Below are 13,789 nucleotides of genomic sequence, written 5' to 3' on the forward strand. Positions count from 1 at the left end.
TCGTCAAAGTATCGATAAAAAACACCTAGTGAAACTAATTTCTTGTTTCATTACTCAATACAAACAATCGCAAAAGACAGCAATCAATCTATTAAATATTAATGTCCACAGAGACTATACAGGATGTATAAAACAATGAAAATTATTTTCAATGACTGACACAAGGCTAGATTGCTTTAAGCAAAAACAAGCCGTTCGAAGGAATAGAGATATCAATGAGCGGACCACCGTCGCGTGTCATTAATATTAAGATTAAGCTAGACTCGACACGAGCGAAATGGAGTCTGCGGCTTGCAGATGACTTCGGTATTACTCAGTTTTTGAGCACGAGTGGATGCCCACCCGCGGCGACACCCGCTCCCCTCATTATACGTGGTTTCAATTCGCTTTTTACGACGCGCATCGCCCTCTTTGCGGCCTTATATAAATTACTTACAGACGTTATCAAGTCGGAGTGTCAGCTGGATTTCAACGCTAACATCTTCGGTATAAAGTCTAGTTTTTAATGGTTTTCATCGTGTTTCGGACCTTCATTGTCGTTTTACCAAATTCCTTGATTAAAAAGTTGCGGAATATCAGAAGCGTGATCATGGTTTGTAGATGACTTAAATGATTGTATGAATAAACCAAAAGTATAAATAGTTTCTCTATTGATTTTGTTACAACATGGATTTTATTTAACCTTATAAGTTTTCTAACTTACATTTTTAATATTAACTTTTATGCCCAAAAAAAATTTTTTGAAATTGTATGCTGATAAATTGCACGTAATAAGTAAGACATTATGTTATGTTCTCATTCAAAATATATATTTTGAATGTGGACACTTTTTTACCATTTGATGATTGTATTTACGCAGACTTAATGAAGAGTGAATCTGTGAACATTAATAGAATTTCTATGCTCATTTGAAAAAAAAATAGTACAATATTCTTGATTATAAAAGCAGTGCGGACATAAAATATTCTATTCAAAATAATTAATTTAGATTATAAAACTGTATATATATATACATATATATATCTTATGCATTAACTGGTTTCACTCCAGACTATAGTCACTATTGCCCAAGATTATCTGACAAAAGTTAACCACAAAATTTCCCCCAAATCGGTTCAGTTGTTTTCTTTAATTAATAAGGTTACATATTTACTAAAATATGCCAACAGACTTGCTTTATAGCAATAGAAGTGATGTGTTAAATGATGTGTGAATTAAGAAGAAATTGGCGATCTACGTTCTTAAATTATTAATCATGTCATTTATACGTTTGATTATAATTTCATATTTGGAACGCAAAAGCTACAACAAAAATTTCATCCCACTATACCTTTTTTTACATTACTTATTTTAAATCCAACAGCTTTCGTCAAGTTAAAATTGAACCATAGTATGAATGGTCAATATAATTAAAAATCAGCTACCGTGAAAATTTAATTGCACCGAATCACTCTTAGAACTAAATTAATTCAAATCTGTCTTCAGATGTTTTAATTCTTTATATTTGTAAAACAAATTACCTTATACTTTGACAGTATCTGTTATCATGTGACTCCAATAGAGATTTAAATTATCTCACATGTGTTTGTAATAATTTTTTGTTGGAAGGTACACCTACGTCGGGATTCTAGACTATAGATTATTTTATGACATAGAACTGATTAGAGTAAAATATAAAACGATGACTGTTCTGACATAAGTTGGCTCTGTTTTTTATTATTAGTACTGTCTATTTTACCCGATGTGAAACAGTCCAAAATTATTTTAATATGTACATGTATAAGCGTGTCTAAATATCCGTAAAACTGGTGAAAGGATTCCGAAGAATTAAATTTAATTTTTTTCATCATACATACTTTCAATTCGTCTTTGAACTAATCGAAATTTTGGATAATATGTCAAATAATATAGAAATTTGCGTAGTTAATAGGAAAATCATACTTTCATTTAAATGTGATGAAACTAGCGAATAACGAAATATATATTATTACATATATAATATTGTGAATAACGAAATGCGAGATATCAAAATTCGCAGAACAAGCTGTTCAATGTTATATATTCTTTCTTAGTATATATTTTTTTATTATTTCGTTTTTATGCTTCTTAGTTAAATAAACAGGATAAAACATAGCTATTGCTGTTCCATACCATAAACTCAGGGCGTAATTACGTGTTTTCACAGTGCTTCTTGCTTGAGCTACCATCATTGTAGTGTTTTTTTTAGGAATTCGTTGAAAAGGTTGAGGTTGAGAGGTTCAATAGTCATTGAGTTTCTATATTCAAATTAAAAGTGTCATCTTTGCTTAAAAGTTTTTCAGAGTTTCGATAATAATCATATTTTATTCCTGGCCAAAAAAAAAAGATATTTTGATAGAATTATTAAATTGAACAGAGGTATAAAAGTAATAAAAATACAAATATCCACTCGGAAAAAATATATTCAATTTTTATAAAATCATATCAGGCAAAAATTTATTCGCACAATTTTGTACACGTAACAAATATTTTTCATATATTTAAATCTTGAAGCTTATGCAATATAACTTTATTAACAAAAATAATCACTGTCTTCGGCGTTGATACTCACAAACCAGGGCAATCGTTCACAATCGTTGGACGTTTCTTAACAAACAATTTGTTTATAGTGTTATTTACTACGTATATTTTTTTTAGATGCTTTAAGATAATTAATAAGAAAACACCTATTGTTTTATCAATTCAGACTACATAGTACTGATTTGCAAAGAAATTTAATAAAAAAAAACTAAAAAAATATATATTTTTTTTTACCCAGAAAATAAGTATTCCAAGTGTTATATAGGATATACTGTTATTTTCATTTACAAGGATTTCACCTCGAACATATATATATATATACTTCATTAAAATAAAAATATTAAAGAAATAAATTACAACTGTTATTTTGGACTAAGAGTGCGATTCTACTTAAACTATCTTGTTGTATATATATCTAACTTAATAATTATAAACAATATTTTATATATATATACTGTACACTTTAGTTCACCACAAATGCACTATAAATCTCACTGCTAAATGTCTATAATTTTTCAACGTTTTACAGTGATATGTGCTATTTACACGAGCGGAGACGTCGGCTGTTTTTATCACAGGAGCGAGGCGTGGTGCGGCACTGGCAGCGCCGCGGACCCCCGTCACACGAGTGCACCTGGTTTCACATCCAAGTGATGCTCTGGCGACCTTCCACCAGCATGACTCTCCCCTTGGCTATTCTCTTCGGAATCCGAGCAAGATTCCGAACTGCCCTTCTTTCCTCCATTATGAGTCTTGACGTGTTTAGCGAGATGATCCGACCTCATGAAACGTTTGTTGCACACAGGACATGCAAATCTTTTTTCGCCTGTGTGCGTTCTCAGATGCCTCTGTAGTTCATCAGAGCGTGTGAAACGTTTTCCACAGAACAGCCAGTTGCACACGAAAGGCCTCTCGCCAGTGTGCCAGCGTAGATGAGCCTTAAGATGGGATGTTTTCCCGTATACTTTTCCACATCCAGGTATATGACAACTATGTATATTTTTCTTACGAAGATGAGCTCCAGCCGGTCCGAGTCTTTCGGCCTCTTGACAGTTAGGACAGTCACAAGTAGCGCGGCCGGCGTATCGTCGCTGAGATCGCGGTGACGGAGCCTGAGCTGGTGGTGCGGGGGATCCTGGTGCATGAAGACCGAAAGATCCCTGTGTAGGCAACACGGATTTATATGCATCTTGTAGGAGGTGCGGCGCTGGAGGAAGTAAATGAGCTCCACCAGAAAGAGAGTGCGTCAATTGAGAATAATCTTGCCCAGCGTAGTTTGCCATTTGACCTCCAACGTCTAACCACCCACTGTGGACATCCCACCAAGTACTACCTACAGCGCTTACACCGCCCATTTCAGCTGCTTTCAATGCACCACTACCACCGCCGCCTCCAACATTAAAAGGCCAGGACTCGTAAGGGTGTCTTGAGTACATGGAGCCTAGACTGGCGCTCGATTCACTTTTCCCTAGCAACTGATCACCCGATGAAGGAAAGTAGAGCTCGTTTCCGTATGAAGGCGCCGCAGCACATGAGGTAGGGGCTCGTGCATATGGTGTGCAAGCCGACGCCTGCGATCGAGGCACCAAACCGGCTCCCGGTGGAGAATGTGTTCCAGGGCTTTTCTTCCACGGATGAAAACCTTTGCCGACCGCTGCATCAGCCAGTGGTGGTGGCGACTTGCTGGACAGCTTGCTGCACTGCGCAGCGAGCATCGCCAATGGCGTGCCGCGCAAGTTCGGATGCTCCTGTAAATTGATAATTATTACTTAATAATTTAGAATGGACATAAACATTTTTAATAGAAGTTTAATTAAGGAACCGTGAGAATCAACCGGTCCTGATTTATGATCAAATTTATATGAGAACTAATGCAAAAGTCTTCGGATTGCGCCCGAGGCTCTTAAAACAATATAAATAAATTACTTTGAGTTTATAGGTAGCGTATTTACAATTAGTCGGAGCGGTGACAGCTCCCGGCCGCTACCGCCCGCCGCGGGACGTCCTAATTAATATATTCAAAATGAGCCCGTATTAAAATGAGTCCCAAACTCATTATACTATATCACTTGTATTATTTACACTTCCTTAATAAATATTCCATATGTGCTGCATGAATAAAATATGAATAGAGTTATATCGTACATGTATTATACAACAATCCTTTCGGTATTCATTTCATATTCAATAAGGAACGGAGATGGTACATCCGACCGGATATTTCACCCTATGAGACAAAGGCTCAATAAAAAAGCTTCATTGTAAGCAATAATATAATCCGGGGACCAGGGTTCGAGTCGGGGAGCGCCACGCCCAGTACATTGTGATTGGCGCAGCTGTTGCCGCAATGTGCTCCGAACTGCTGATTCCTGTTTACTGTTACTCTAGAATTTGAAGCAGCTATCTAATAGCAAATTGAATTAATAGCCGTTCATAATTAGACAGATGCAATTAAACCTTAATGAATGGCAATTTGAATGATTCTCTCTACATTACATGCTTGGGTAAATTATGTATGAGTTGTGTCTTGTTCAGTTTACGTAATATGATTTTGTGAACACAATATTATGTTTTAAAATTTATTATTTAACTATAAAGGAGGTTTGATAGGTGTGTTCGTCGGATAACAACTGCTGGAGAACAGCTCCCAGGAACAAATGTTTTTGTTTCCTTCTTGATAAAAGCTTTTTTTAAACACTTTTTATTTATTTCTTTATGAAAACTTCATTGCATTAAAGTATTACGTTACTTCGTCTGTAAAAATATCATAAATGCACATTTTTAGCGAAATTTACATTATAAATGTTAGTATTTACATATGTTACTTTATACTCAGTTTTTTAAAAGAAATAAAGACTATAATATATTCTTTTTCAACTACTAAAATTATAATTTTAAAAAAATTATGATTTGATAGAGAAAACAAAAAAAAAACCTTATATGTTGGTTATATATTATAAAAACTATATATATATATATATAATATAATATAAAATTATTATTTTTTATTACATAGACTTAATACATAACTTTAATATTATGCTTTTAGTTCATCCAAATTTATTATACTTTCTAATTAAGGATAATTCACTCAGTTGTTCAATACTGGACAAGATAGTTGCATTTTAAGTTCTAATCTATTTTCCACCGTTTTATGATTTATTTATATTCGTTTCAAAATTTCAAGTAAAAATAATATACCTAATGAATCTACCAACATAAATGTCTTGAATGTTATGTCCACCAAAATGTTAACGTGGTCTGCTAGAACGTGACTTTAATTATCAAGTTAGGATAGATATTTCAACTGGTAAATATATTACGTAGAGTAACATAAAATAGTGATTTAATAGCTGACATATTTTCTATAATACATCATACTTATCCCATCGTTCATATGTATGCCTTATATGACATCATAATATATGCATCATATAATATATATTTATATATACATATATATATTATACATAACCCCAATAATTATGATTATTTGAAATAAATTGTTAAACATAAGAGACGTGACGAAACTTCTCAGCATTCAATGGATTCACCGTGCGGGTGCCGGGTCCATCGAGTTGTAGGGAGAGGAGCTTCGACAGTGCCTTGGACTTGCGACCCAGGTGGAGGTTTAAGGGGCGCCTATCTAACGCGCATTAAACGCTCACCTCCACCGTCCAAGCTCCTCTCTCTATCTAACCAAATTTGTAAAGAACCTAGTAGGGCTGCCTTCGAAGTACGTTCCAAGAATGAATTGATGTGATTTCTGGACAGGCCCAAGTCTTTTAGTGGGTTGTAGAGATTTAGACGTTATACCTCTCGCTCTCACTTCTACCGTGTACAAATCCACGACGAACCTATTTCGAGTGATTTCGTTTGTGAGGTCATAATATTTATTGACCTTGATGGCATGGTCTTATGGGATGTTGGTCTCCCAAGGAACCGTAAGCTCTATTATCACAACGCGCTTTAAAATTCGCGAATACATAAATATGTCAGATCTGGAGGCAGACGCACAAATATCCTCTGGGATTTTATATTTTCTCATACGTATCCATCATTGTAGTCCAGTCCGAAGCCACTTTAAGCATAGAGTAGGGCTTGACGTTTGATTTTGTAGCTTTAGTGCCTTTTCTCACAAATTTTGTATGTAAATTTCTTAACGTTCTTATTTAATTTTCATAGCATCTGTCTAACTTATTTGTGTGACAATTCGAAGTTACTAAGATGGTTATAAATTTAAATTATATATTTTAAAAGTCGATGACAAGTATAATAAATACTCTTTGAAACAATAACTTAATTATTTTCTGGTTCAATTCACACAAAAATATTGTGAATTAAAACAGCCATATAACAGTATTCAAATAAAACAATCATTATAATAATTCTGTGTTACTAACACTCAATGTTACGTCACAGCAATTTGAAGATAATACGTTTGGAATTAGTCCGGCTGAAGTCATAATTACCCTAGGCATTATCTTCCATTTGGGAATGGACAGAATGATATAGGTAATTGGTCAACTCGCTCCAAACCCGATTGGATCAAAGCGAAGATGACTGTCAGCCGACACAGCGGCGCCACAGCGGCATTACGAGATGGCCTTTTCCATGTCAAAAATGACGAAGATCGTTGTCATAAAAAATATGAGCCGGATGAAATCAGGTCGACCACTGAATTGTGGTATAGGAACAGGTAAAGTCGGCGTTAAGGAATATGTATAAAATTCTATACATACATAATCTAGACGGTTATACAGTTCACTATCGGAAATCTCAAGTATTGTGTGTAGAATGATGTTAATATTGTATTAAAGTCAGCATTAAAATAGGCCATTAATTAAAACGTATAATTTGTTTAGACGGACGTATTGAGACAATCTAATATAACTGTTATAAATTATACATTAGCTTTATTTTAACGAGACCGGAGTGATGAACGTAATCAATACTGATATAAACATATATTTAATATCTTTTTACAATCAGCCCAGTACAAATACCAGCACGAAATGCAATTAATAATGGCAAATGTGATTAAACATCTGACCGGGTGTTTGTTTCCATTTAAATAGTGATATTATTAAGGTTCCGTATTATAAATGAAAGTAATTCAGTATTTTACGAGATGCACACGTAATTATCTGACTAAAATTAGTTCTAAATTAAATAAATCTTTATAATAACACCTAGTCGTGTCTCGTATTGGATGATTTTAAATTATCTACCAAAATTATGTTGAACCGAAATGAATATTCAAGCGAAACGCTTAACCCTCGGCTCGTTATTAAGATGATCGTGAACTCGTTACTGGGAAAATTGTATTTCATAAAATTCATAACTATACTTATGACCTAATATTTTTTAGGACGGCACATCGTTTATATAATGACGCTAGTGCTATTACGTTCGCAATCTGTTATTTATTATGCGTACAATAAAATTTAAATTATAATTATAATGAATAGTTCATTTTTATACGCAATTTGATCGGAAAGCTGTAACGATGAATCGTTTTAAAGATTTCTTAGTTATAACTCATAGAGCTTTTATGTATTGAAGATTTAGTTTCAATATTAATATATAAGTACTTTTTCTTTACAATACGTGTAAAAAAAACAGTTAAAATTTTTGCATATATAAACATGTCGATATCCTTATAATTTAATTATAACGATTCAATTTTATTATGTAACGGAAAACGAACCAAGAGTACAAAACAAGTCGAGTGTCGTAGCACGTTTCAAGCTTAGATCAAATTGCCGTCAGCTAATTGTACAATTATAGAATTATCCTGTTAATTCCGGATGAAACTGTAAGCTCCCCCATCGCAATTCTAATGCAAACTAACTTGCAGAATTTATGGCTTATTGTTTGTTGGTGACGTTAGATTATATAGAATTATATTTACAGAGATCATACTGGTGTTAAATTTTTTATAAAATTATTCATAATTGTTTTAGAAATCCTTACATATATATGTATGAAATTTTATAAATATATGTATAAATGGAAGTCAAGTTGTTTAAAGTCATCAATCAAGCAGTATTGGGTTGTTGTTGTCCAATTAGAGTATGACATCAAATTACGGAATAATTCTGTGCTGGTCTATAATGAACTGTCTAATTACGTATGAGGACATTAACAGGGCAAGGGGTTCCGTGGCAATTTGACACATTTAATGGGGGATGTATCGATTATCTTGCGGACCATTCCAGATACATTGATTTGTATTTGTATAATATAAACTTTAAAGAAGATAATATATTTCTGCTATACAAATCAAGTAAAATTAAATTATTATATTTGTATATATGTATACATATGTTGTTTTTTTTAGATACATATAAAATTTAGAACTCAATATATAATATTAAGTTATGCCATTCGAATAACTGTTAGATAGCATTATTGCCAAATTGGAGTATATAGATTAGGTATGTTAGAAGTCTCATATGACAATCCTCTTAGTGGCGAAGTGTTCCGTTTATGTCATGCTTAAAAGTCCTTAATGTAAATACATTGATTAATTACAAATTTTGTTTGCACAACTAAAACGTATCATCAAGAATTTGTTTGCCCAACTTAAATCTATTCAAAGTATTAGTTGAAGAGGCATTATTTCTACATTAGTGTTCCCGCACGCAAGTGTCCAATTTTAAAAGTGCGGGCTTGCGACACGTCGCGTTTATGTAATGAAATGAACGTTTAAAAACAATGTCAATTAGACATAATTATACAGCCAATATAACCCGCATTAAACTAAAGTATAACTAACTAAATTAAAATTTATATTAACATTTTTATTACGAAATTAATGGTCCAAAATCTAAATTTGTCTTAACTATGCATTGGATTAATACAGAATTTTTGTAGTTACGAAATTCTTAATCGTTTTATTCGGAAAGAATAAGAATTGAGTATAATTCAAATAATATTCTCATGTTTAAATAATTATTTTTATAACGCAAATGAAATATTGGCTGCGTTTATGTTTATAAATAACGTGTCATTTAACAAATAACAGAAAAAAAAAACCTCATTTCAAGAAACCACAGATAAAAAACATAATGTGAATGAGATGAATTAACAAAAGAGGTCAACATAAAAACATTAAAATCGGAAAATATTACAGGCCACAAAAGTATGAAATCTGGTCTCGATGCACAAAAACTATAGGCCATATGTCGATCAAATTAAACACATGCGCATGTATAGCGGACGTCACAAAGCGATAATTTCCATTTAAATAAATAATTTGCTGCGGTACAATTCGTGGCCGCCATGTGTGGAACGCTCTAATGATCGTAACTAGCGCGGTTTCACGCCTTCACTGGCTGTCCAGTGTAAGGGGATGTCTTATTAGTTTTGGTATTAAATATATATTTATTCAACGTTATTCTGCACCTTTTACAAATACTCTCTAATCAACTTATATACAAGCATTGAACAGAATTCCTGATCAGAGTGTACAGACACAGGTATTGTGAAAATTGAGTTGTGTTTTTTTTTTAATAAAAAGTATTTTTAAACTCTGATTAAAATCGTCGAAATGAAAACCTATCTTTAGGAAATAGTTTACAATTTTCCGAGTCATCAATAATCGATATAATTACATATTTTATTCAAATATAAGAACTCAAGCGTTATAGTGTGACCTATTTAATAATGTCATTTCAATATGGACATTTCTATCGATTTTATTTCTTTACATTTGTATATCAAAGGATGGCATGATAGTTATTCTATCTATCTCCATCTTCTCAAAATTTTAACCTTTATTTTAAATTGGCACAATGACAGATGCATCTCCATCTATAAACTTCGGTTTTTAATTTTTTTTTTTTATTAACGAACAATAAATTAATAAAATATTTAAAAGCTTTAGTATTCAATAGTAAAAAATAAAAATCAATTAGTTTCCATTTTCGAAACCTAAATAAGATAAATTATGATAGTGATTATTTATGATATAATTACTCCATATTTTATATTTTAATATCATTTAAAAAGTTTTAAGTATTAAAGAATAGAGATAAGTTCAAGGTTATTGCTGATATCGCGTGCTGTTCGACATCGCCTCTGGCAGCATCTTTAGTTCCGAGAAAACGTCGTTAAACTCACTTATTTTTGGTAGCAAGATAATGCCAGTAATTTACTGAAATTATAATAATCAACCTCATTTATACGATACTAACAAACAAATAAAATGTTCCAAGTGTACCCGAAACGACGGCGCAAACACTTTACTCGAGATGTAAAATAAGAGAAAAAGTATGGCAACATTTTAAGTTGCATTCCCATTCCCTATTCACACTGCCTGGTGTCTAATTGCAGTTTTATAGAATTAATAGTTGGCAACACTGACATATGTTGGCTGTATGACAACGTTGCAAACAATTAGCCTGACATTTCATGCAATACGTTCACATAATACATGGAAGTTTGTCAAGAAGATTGCTCTTTTAAATACAAAGTAAAAAGATGTTTCGCTTTCAATAAATAATAAAAACGTCGCAGACTATAATTAAAATAAAATAATTTGTATCTGCCTTCAACCGCGGTGACCTGTTTTTAAGTTTATATAAACAAGTTTAATGAAAATGCAACGATCGATAAAAAAAACAAATTCCTTTTATTTATAAAGACTGGATATTTTTCATCATTATTATAGAAACATTAATAACTCACTCATGTTCATACATATCATTTACTGCGTATTATTAAAATAATATTTCAGAACTTCAACCAGTAAAATTTAATTCCATATCGTATGTCATAAAACTGTAATGGAATACTTATTTTGAAATATAGTAATAATTATGTATGTTATAAAACAAAACACTGTAATTTAGCGTCACGAACCGAGTGGAGCCGAACAATCGGTGGAGATAGCTAGATTATAAGGCGCTGAATGTTCAATCGTCACGTACTTACAGCGGCAAGAACAAAGAGATATTAAATGAAACAATGAAGAGCAATAAAAAATCTCGTAATTCAATTTGCATTGCTAGATGAACACAACCGAGAACTATATACACGCCCGGCGGCCATGTTTCGTTTGGACGGCTTTCACCGTTTTTCACACTTCTGTGAAACGATTAAACACGAACCGTGACTCAAGATTGTTGCTATCCTCGTCGTGAACGTGTTATGTAATTTTTTTTTTGTGTATCAGATATTAAGAATGTCGACACCAAGAAGGTTCGTCTGCGAAGTGACTCGCGCTTTATTATGATAATGCGGGCGGAGTTGATTGTATCGCTAGCTATCCGATCTCATAACACAATTGAATTAGCATAGCGCAGTGTCGGCCGCAGCGGGCGGTCCTAGCCACGCGACCACCAAAGCACCTACGAATTCGATTTCATTCTGATCTAACAGTGAATGCAGATCTATTAGACTATAATATATTTTTTACAATGTACAAATATCAAACATAACTGTAACGTAGTGAACCGCAAACGGTTCTGAAGTCCTGGTTATATGCAAGTGGTACTGCTTGTATTAGTTGTGGTTGGACTAGTTATGAATGACCGTGGATAAAATGACCGTAACGATACAATCAAACCGTGATTCCATTTTTGAAAATAAAATAAAAAATTGCATTCGTTCACGAATATATCGCTCGTCTGCAAAACGGAACTTCTAAATGAAAACTGTTTTATTAAAGGACCCTCGAAATTGACAATGAGAACATTATGGCTATCAATGGCAGACGCGATTCAAAGCACTTCACTCAAGTGCGGAGTATTCATAGCGGTTTGTCTGAGTCGTGGAGCACATAAAATATCACCCTCTGGAGGGTGCTAATAGTGTCATATCACCCTCAAATATCCACTCGTATTTCTTAATATTATCAGACCAAACATATGAGAATAGAATATTATGTAAAAGCAACTAACGCATATAAAAGTATAATCAAGTCACAATAGTATTTGTAATTTTTTTTTTTAATTTTAATAAAAGCTAAAGGTCCAGAGGGCAAAATAGTTTAATTACTTCATATAAAAGAATCCCCTGCAATTTCACAATAACAAATTGCGAACGGAAAATTTACAGTTAAAAGCCGGAAGCTTGACTTTATAGTTGCAATTTCCGATACTACTTACGGTGGACATAATGGTGTGTGCTATGGCTTCACGTTCACAGACGGGTCATCCTTATAATGGCTGTAATTCCATCAACAAATCAAATAGACTATTATTAGTCTTTTTATATATATTCCTCCAAATTGGCATGGATTCAGTCACATATAACCTTCTTTATTTTATATATATTTGTTAAAACTGACTCATAAACAGTCCTATGTTAGCACCTTTTTACGAACGTTACATTAGAGTTATCTGGGTGAGAGAATCAATGTAATTCATGATATTGATACGATAACGCGAACTATTTTGAAAGCTGTCGCTGCGGGCGGTGCGGTCACTGCGGGGGGTCGTCTGTGAGAGACGTGCCAAATTAATTATGCCCGTGACGCTTTAGTGACATTCCTAACAGTAAAGATCTAAGTCAGTTCAAATGGAGAAACGTTTATAATAACGCATTCTCCGTTATACTTCGTATATTATTTTCAGTAAATGTCAATAAACATTGTTTAATTCTGACACGTATTATCTATATTGTCTAAAAGTAACCTATAAAGACTAAACTACGAGGACAGTGGAACAGATCATCGCTTCATTACTTCTTACGAGGTAGTGAGTATTAATTAGTGGAGTTTCTTTTAAAATAACCAACTCCGATGTCGGCCTGTCGTATAGGACGAGACGTGATGACGGCCCGGCGCCTATGCCCTCATGACTTGCAGTTACCTTCATTCTTGCCTTCATTACTGGGCCGCACCGCGCCACTAACAAGCCAGGCTAATGCAATGAATTGCAAAACGCCTTGTACCAACTGTTATATACATATTATAATCTCTCCGTCCTCCGTCGAAGGTAGTATTTCGTTTAACATTAGTTTTTTATCTTCATACGGAAGTCGAAAGATTCTAATGACATTAATGATCCCCGCATCAGATACGATTGAAAACGACTGACTCGAGACATATTGGTGAGGTCAGGTACACTAATATACGTCAAAACTTCGCAAAAGTTATAGCAAGACATTATGATATTATAGTACTGGATATGAAGAAATCTTAATATAAATTCACGTTTACTAATTTATCGAAATATCATACTTATATCTTTATTGATATAAATATCAAGTGTTTAATAGT

The 13,789-nt window shown here is 33.3% G+C and overlaps 1 protein-coding gene across 4 annotated transcripts in view; it reads right to left on the minus strand.

Moving 5' to 3' along the window:
• Nucleotides 1-2,423: 2,423 nt before the first annotated feature.
• Nucleotides 2,424-13,789, minus strand: part of LOC116767762 (transcription factor Sp9) — a 48,362-nt gene continuing 36,996 nt past the window's right edge. For all 4 annotated transcript variants that reach the window (XM_032658234.2, XM_061527465.1, XM_032658235.2 and 1 more), the window contains one exon: nucleotides 2,424-4,307. In XM_032658234.2, the coding sequence (XP_032514125.1) occupies nucleotides 3,180-4,307 (1,128 nt within the window). In that variant the 3' untranslated portion in view covers nucleotides 2,424-3,179. The remainder of the gene's footprint in view (nucleotides 4,308-13,789) is intronic.

The sequence above is a fragment of the Danaus plexippus genome (genome assembly GCF_018135715.1).
Source record: "Danaus plexippus chromosome 9 unlocalized genomic scaffold, MEX_DaPlex mxdp_26, whole genome shotgun sequence".
Lineage (NCBI taxonomy): Eukaryota > Metazoa > Arthropoda > Insecta > Lepidoptera > Nymphalidae > Danaus > Danaus plexippus.